The 7,813-nt window shown below is 45.8% G+C and overlaps 2 protein-coding genes across 2 annotated transcripts; both read right to left on the reverse strand.

Moving 5' to 3' along the window:
- Window positions 1-729: 729 nt before the first annotated feature.
- Window positions 730-2,881, reverse strand: LOC107301264 (histone-lysine N-methyltransferase NSD3-like). Its single transcript, XM_015830512.1, has 2 exons — window positions 2,693-2,881; window positions 730-996 (listed from the first exon to the last, which is right to left on the reverse strand). Exons 1-2 carry the CDS (start codon window positions 2,823-2,825, stop codon window positions 755-757), a joined length of 375 nt encoding a protein of 124 aa, XP_015685998.1. The 5' UTR covers window positions 2,826-2,881; the 3' UTR covers window positions 730-754.
- LOC107301263 (histone-lysine N-methyltransferase NSD3-like) lies at window positions 2,875-6,562 on the reverse strand (the record flags this gene model as incomplete). The annotated part of the gene is made up of 5 exons (XM_015830511.1): window positions 2,875-2,897; window positions 4,135-4,147; window positions 4,286-4,392; window positions 5,809-5,950; window positions 6,446-6,562. Coding segments are annotated over 5 exons (402 nt in total), but the record flags the coding sequence as incomplete, so codon positions are not given.
- Between the last annotated feature and the right edge of the window lie 1,251 nt (window positions 6,563-7,813).

The raw sequence follows: 7,813 nt of genomic DNA on the forward strand, positions 1-7,813 counted from the left end.
TTTTTTTGGGTGGGAGAAGGTATCATGATTATCGTTGATTCAGTCCAAAAAAAAAAAAAAAAAGGAAAGAGGGATTGCACCATCTCAAACAAAACAAAACAAAACAAAACAAAAAACTCTTGCCGTCATGAAGTTACTGGAAGTATCTCACTCGGAACTGCCCAATAAGATTTATCGGATTTTTTTCTCCCCCCCCCCCCGTAATTGTAAAACCAGACAGGAAAATAATAATTAATAATAATAATAATAATAATAATAATAATAAAAAAGACACATACAGAGATAAGATAACCAGGCTGGTGCTTGCTACTCTTTTTCAGACCCACCGATTGTATTAGAACCAGAAATCCTCCAAAAAGTCCGTTAGAAATTAAATAAATAAATATTTTCGCTATGTTTTCTTTTCCTTTTTTTCTACACGCAGAGAACAGACTTAAATCCCAGGTCCTTCTCTGCAAACCCCTAACCCTCTCCTAACAAAATTGCGTTGCCAAGATGCTTCTTTCTGATCTTCCAGAGCCCGAAAGACGCAGACAAAGGGCAAATGGATCTAATCAGATGCACAGGCTCCTGAACTGCCTTCCAAGATCCAGCGATCCCAATTGAGTCCCATTAGAGGCAGCTCTAAAGATTGAGGAGGCTTCCCCTGGCACTGTATCTAGATTCACAAGGACTTGCCACCCTGAACGGGAACACATTTGGGGTTGCGGTTTGTTTTTTTTGTGGGTGTGTGTGTGGGTGTGAAAGGGCCTCTTCACTCCTTCGATGCTTCCTCCGGATTTTGCTGTTCCAATCGACGCTTGATCTTGCCCCAATACTCGGGGGCCACGGGAGCTTTGGGGTTGTGTTCAGAGCAGCAGAGGCGTCCGTCCAAGGCCGAGGAGACCAGGGCTCCCTTTTCGTGATCCTTGCAGTAAGAGTGAGGGCAGAACTCGCAAAACGCAGTCGCCGGGTTGCCACAGATGGCACACTGGTGCCACGGGCATTCCCACTTCCCTGAGGAAGAAGAAAACAAGAGAGATCAAATATGTATCCGCACGGGTGCCGGAAGAAAATAGCCGGCCCATTTTCACGATGCAAACTAGACTACGGTCATGGTTCCGACAGACGTTACTCTTCAAAGAACTTCCAGACATGTCACACACAAGGCCCGGGGGCCGGATGCGGCCCGCGAAGTGGTTTCCTGTGGCCCGCGAAGCCATCCTGGAAACAGTGAAGGAACGGCCCCCGCTGGCTTGGCCCTGGCCCAGGTTGGCCGGGAGCCAATGTACAATTTTGTGGTGGCCATCTATGCTGAAACGCATTCAGTCTTAGCTCCACAAGGCCGTCTGGAAACAGTGAGGAACCAGCCCCTGCTGCGTCGGCTCCGCCCCCTGGGTGCATGCTGGGGAGGTGTCACCCTTTGTGAGGAATGAAGAAATGGACCATGCCTTGGCGCTTGCCCCGGTCTCACCCCCTTCTGCCAGAGACCCTCAGATCTGTCCCACTCCTGCCCAGGCCCCCACAGGCACCCTTGACGCGAACGATGTAAAGCTGGCCATGCCCACCCAGTAGGCCACACCCACTCCATCCACGCCCACCCAGTAGGCTGCACCCACCTTGGCCACACACCCCCAGCCCCCCCCCGAGGGCAACCGCAATGCTGATGTGGCCCTCAATGAAATTGAGTTTGACACCCCTGCCTTAAAGACTATTCAAATAACGTGAGAGCTCTACTGCAATCTCAACTTGATGAAGATTAATTTATAGGAATTAGGAGGGCAAAAATGTTACCTTCTCAGATGTGCTTTAAAAAAAAAATCTTACCAACCAAATAAATGAAAGGTAAATAGAAAGCAAGGTAAAGTCCAGTAACACAGCTGCTATCCACTGACTCTCCTAACCTTGACAGAGAACTATCCTGGTTTTGTAATTTGAAGCCCCAAAAATATTGGCAGAGCCAATTCTATGGAAAGGCCGGCTTAAAAGGGTCATTTCAGGATTTGCTAAAGGATTCACGGGAAGAAGTAAAAACGGAGGGGAAAGAAGAAAATACCAAACATCCAGTGGTGGGATTCAAATAGGTGAACAACCGGTTCTCTTTGTGGATGCTGCTTCCGGAAGTCCATCCTGGGCCTGGGCAACAAAAAAATTAGCTGCCGGTCCTGCCGAAGTGGTGCGAACTGGTTGAATCCCACCACTGCAAACATCCCAAATTTCTTTGTGATTGCAGAATGCTGACAAACTGACTGGACTGTGGAAATTGAGCTCAAGTATCTTGGAAGTGGACATCAACCCCGCTGCTCTGTTTTGTGACTGTTATGTTGGCTTCCTAGAGATATCAGTGTCTTCCCTAATTAACTTCGTCACAACTAGACTACTGAAACAGAGCAGCAATAGCAGTAGCGCTTAGACTTATATACCACTTCCCATTTACAGCCCTCTCTCAGCGGTTTACAGAGTCAGCATACTGCCCTCAAACGATCTGGGTCCTCATTTTACCGACCTCAGAAGGATGGAAAGCTGAGTCAATCGTGAGCCGGTGAGAATCGAACTGCTGGCAGTGGACAGTGAGTTAGCCTGCAATATTAGCTACTGCGCTACCACGGCTCCTCGTTTAAACAGCCAGGTGATTTTTTGCATATATATTTTTATGTCCAAAAGGAAAAAAAAAAGGCCTATTTACAGCTGTCACAAAATTGCAGGCACCTACCAAAGGGTGGCTGTGTCAAATTAAGGCAGAGGAGGTGATAAGCTTTGGGACAGTCTTTTTTGTCACACATGACGAGTTCACCCCCATCTCCACACTGAAAGCAATTATCTTCGTGCATCTGCTTCTGCTCCATTTTTATCTTCCGTTTCTTCTGCTTCAGCTTTGCGTTCTTTGCCTTCTCTTCATTTGCCGTTGCGCACGCCGTCTGAACAGGCAGAGGGAAAAGCCAAGAAGAATGTTAATAAAGGACAATTTTAAAAAAAAGAAAAAAAAAAAGAGTCGCAACTCTCTTAAGTCAGCCCTACAAGGTAGACCAGGCTAAGAAACCAATGCCATGTAGGACAGGACTACTTTAATTGTGTCATCTATACAGGGGTGGGGAACTACGGCCCCTTTATGATCCGTGGACTTCTGCTCCCAGAATTCTATGCTGGCTCAGGAATTCTGGGAGTAGAAGTCCACAGATCATACAGGGGCTGTAGTTCCCTGCCCCTGATCTGTAGTAAAACAGTCTTACAAATCTGAAGGTGCTTCCTTTTTCTTTCCCATTATTATCTCCATTTAAAGTAGGCTGTCTGAATGTTCTCTCCAATTTGTTTCTTGGAATGGACTCAGGCCCCTCTTAACTGGACACTGCCTTGCTAGCAGCTCTTCCTCCAGTTTCGAGGCCATTCCCTTTACCCTCTAAGCCAGCGGTTCTCAACCTATGGGTCGCGACCCCATTTGGGGTCGATCGACCATTTCACGGGGGTCGCCAAGCAAGGCTGTCCGCCATCTTTTTCCCCCTTTTCCGGCGGGTGCCTTACCTCCCTTGAACTGGGCCAGCTGGTGGTCGGCCTGCTCCGTCTCTGCCGCTTGCCAGCTACGCCTCGGCCGGCGCAGGGGGCGGAACCACGCATGCGCGGCGCTCCCGGGCAGGGAAAGTCCTCGACTTACAACCAGTTGGGTAGTCCTCGACTTACAACCGGTTTAGTCCTCGACTAAAAGGTTGAGAACCACTGCTCTAAGCCTACTTGAGCCCTGGTGTCTGAAAGCGAAAGCTTCCAGCCAAGAAAATGCTGAGTTCAGATGAACACCCAACAGTCGCCGTCAAGCCCTAAATGAAGATGGGGATTCTGTACAGAGAGTCCTCGACTCACGACCTCAATTCAGCCCCAGATTTCTGTCGCTAAGCGAGAAAGGGGGTTAAGTGAGCGTTGCCTCCTTTTGCAACGTTTTCCTGCCACGGTTGTCAAGTCAATCTGGCTTCCCCATTGACTTTGCTCGTCAGAGGGACGCGAAAGGTGATGACGTGACTCAGGGACACACTGCGACCGGCATAAATACGAGCCAGTAATTTTGATCCCGTGACCCTGAGGACGCTGCAATGGTCGAAAGCCTGAAAAATGATCCCAGGTCACTGCTGCTGTAACTTCGAATGGTCACTAAACAAACTGTCATACGTTTGAGGACTATCTGTGATGAAAGAGACCAGGAGGAAAGTCCTGGTTTGGACTGGTGAGCACAAGCGGAGAGAGAACATGCCCCTGTGTTTGATATTCCATCTATCTGTGGTTTTTGCCCTGGAGGGCTTTCCCCATTTGTGTGACTAACCTTTGGCCTCACTCCCAGGAATCCACTGCAGTTTTCTGCTCCACAGTGGCACTCGGTTCTGCCATTGCCCAGACAATCCAAATTATAGTTAAATGTTAACTCCATCCCTGTAGATTCAAGAGAATTAGTTTAATACTTAGCAAAGTATGTTAGAGATACTTTTCGTTTTTTGCTTCAGAAAAGAGCGATATACCAGCTTCATTAAAGTATTAAAAAGTATTAAAAATGTGATGGCCATCTTCATTGCCAGCGAAAAATCTCGTTCTTATCGAAATGACCCAGTGGCTAGCAGAATTAATAAGGAATCTCTCCTTTATTTCTCCTTTTTAGCATCTCTTTCTCTGGTTTTCCCATCCCAAATCCAATCTAAACATCTGGCTGGCTGTGCGACAAGCCATAATATCCAGATGTAACCCTATTGGGGGAGGTCATAGTTAAAATCCATCAGCATTTCTAAACTGGAAAATGTTTTGAGCAATAAAAAGCTGGCAAGTTATCATCTTTCAATTTGACTATTCATTTCAATTTGGCTTTGCTTGCATAAACAAGCATGCTTATTCCAGAGGAAGAAAATTTGGGCTCTCTTGGATCTGACCAAAGCTGTTAGAGATCAAGATCTCTCCATACATAAGGACCATTGCTAACTGAATCTTCTTATCGCCTCAAGAGTTTTCCATTTGAGGTCACTGAATTGAGTCTTTGAGTGCAGGGTTGGACTAGAAGACCTCCAAGGTCCCTTCTCACCCAATTACAGCATACTATGTTTTTTTTTTTTTGCTTTCTCTTTCATCAAATACAAGCTTCTCTCATTTGCTTTATTTGCCCTGAGAAAGAGTTCATTTTTCCATCCAGTCCCAGGAGCAGAGTCAGTATGGACAAAAGGACAAAGGCTTAAACTACACACAGAGATGTTTTTACAAAATGTTTATCAAGAGGCTGTGAATGAACCACCACCACCACAACAACAACAGAAAGAACGAAGAGGCAGCGTAAAACCTGAAAGCAAAAGACTTTAAGAGAATATCCCTATCCAGGTCAAATTGAGGAAAAAGAACTGGAAGAGATCCAGGAGCACCAAGCCTAGAAACGACATTTAGGTCACATGCTGCTTGCATTCTTGGGCAAGAGGAGAAGGAGGTAGGACACAATCCAGAGATTGAGGGTAGTATTATGGGAGTTATACAAAATAAAGGACAGTTCCAAAAGTGCTTTTTCAAAAGGCAACTGGACTTTTTTTTCCGCCCCCTTGAAGATGTTTTGCTTCTCATCCAAGAAGCTTCTTCAGCTCTGAAGCGGAAGGTCTTCAAAAAAAAAAAAGAAAGAAAAAAAGAAAGAAAAGAGAAAATAAAATAAAATAAAATCCAATTGCCTTTTGAAAAAGCACTTTTGGGACAACCATGACCTGGATGACTGAGAATCTCCATGGACAAAACAAAGGACTGTTAGAAGAAGAAGACAACGAAGAGGTCAAAATATCTCCACTCACTTTCAAAGGCAACGGGAACATTCAGAAGAGCATTTACCTGTAGGAATGTCACCCAGAGCAAAGAGTCCCACCCGGACGTCTCCGTTGACTGTCCACTTCTGGGTTTCACAGTTGGGGTTGCAGCTGTGGTTCATGAAGCGAGAGTAGTTTCCCTTTGGTCCAGCATCTATTATGCGGTCCTTGAATAAGACAAAGGATGCAGAAATGAACACGACACCGATTAAAGAATGAATGGTTTAAACCAGGGATCCCCAACCGTGGCAACTTTAAGACCTGTGGACTTCAATTCCCAGAATTCCCCAGCCAGCATGGCTGGCTGGGGAATTCTGGGAATTGAAGTCCACAAGTCTTAAAGTTGCCACGGTTGGGGACTCCTGGTTTAAACTATTGCAACGGGATGTCGACGCTGATGCTTCCGCTGCAAACGTAGCATTGCTACAGGAGCAGCCTCAATCGCAAAAATTGGCAAGCCAAAATCATCTGCTGAACTTGGGAGAGTTAAAAACTCTTGTTTTGTCTGGCTGGCAAGTAATCTCGAGTTTTCCTGGTGGATTTTTACATGCAGACTGTCATTTTGACAGGTGTCAAAACCGTAACACCTTTGATGCTGGGATGACATACAAGCATGCACGGACGCACACGCACGCATGCACGCGCGGAGGATATCCTTTTACCTTTGTAACAGTTAACATATAAAAATTGGTCACGTTGTTCTCATGGGCGCGCTTAATTCGCAATCGGCATTCTTCCTCGTCAATTAATTCACCAACGTATTCATTCACAAATTCACCCTAAAAAAAAAAAAAAAAGTCAAAAGAGAAACGGACTTATAAATAAATGGGAGCATTATACTACAGAGCGGTGTTTCTCAACCTGGGCCACTTTAAGATGCCTATGGACGTCACCTCCCAGAATTCTCCATCTAGCCGAAACTAGGGAATTCTGGGAATTGAAGTCCACCCATCTTAAAGTGGCCCAGGTTGAGAAATACTAATACTACATAGCATAGACATTGAAAAGAAACTCTTGTTAGAAAACAGCTAGCATGGTAAAGTGTTTACAGCAGTGGTTCTTAATGCCGCGACCCCAACCGGTCGTAAGTCGAGGACTAAACTGGTCATAAGTCGAGGACTAAACCGGTTGTAAGTCGAGGACTACCCAACCGGTTGTAAGTCGAGGACTTTCCCTTCCCGGGAGCGCCGCGCATGCGTGGTTCCGCCCCCTGCGCCGGCCGAGGCGTAGCTGGCAAGCGGCAGAGACAGAGCAGGCCGACCACCAGCTGGCCCATCCCAAGGGAGGTAAGGCATCCGCTGGAAAAGGGGAAAAAATGGCGGACAAAAAAAATGGCAGACAAAAAAAATGGCGGACAGCCTTGCTTGGCGACCCCCATGAAATGGTCGATCGACCCCAAATGGGGTCCCGACCCACAGGTTGAGAACCGCTGGTTTACAGGTTCACAAAGCAATTTTCTTTATCGGCATGAAAGGTTCTGATAGCAAAGATTATCTCAAGCTTAAGGAGTTCTTTGCCAAGAAGAAAGCAAGATGTTATGCCTCGTTCTACTGTAATATATTTGCTCCCAAATATATTAGAGAATTATTCTATGCAGTTCTGGGCTGGGTAAATTAGCAACTAGTTCAAGAAAATGTCGCAAGCTAGAAGATGCAAATTTGTGGAATCCCAAGGTAGAAAATGTAGAATCCAACTAATGCTGGCTTCTTTCTAATATACTGTATATTCTCATCAGCCTCTCAATTGGCTCTCTTGGCTTTTTTTCAGACACTGGGACCCCCAAATTTGAAAGAACATGTATTGAAACCTTGAATGGACAGAAGCTGAAGTCCCCCCCCCCCAACATTACAGCTTTCCTCTGACCCTCGGACCAAAGAAAATAGGAAATATACAATAATAGTAAAAATATGCAATTAGGTAACAAAGAAATGGCGAGGAAAACTAATTTGGAAACTAAGACGGTGCATGAATTGGTAAGCAATCGCTTCTTTCCAGAAACCAAATTACCTAAATTTTGTCGTGGAAATGTT

Source organism: Protobothrops mucrosquamatus, unplaced genomic scaffold (assembly GCF_001527695.2).
Source record: "Protobothrops mucrosquamatus isolate PMUCROS unplaced genomic scaffold, P.Mucros_1.0 scaffold11087, whole genome shotgun sequence".
Lineage (NCBI taxonomy): Eukaryota > Metazoa > Chordata > Lepidosauria > Squamata > Viperidae > Protobothrops > Protobothrops mucrosquamatus.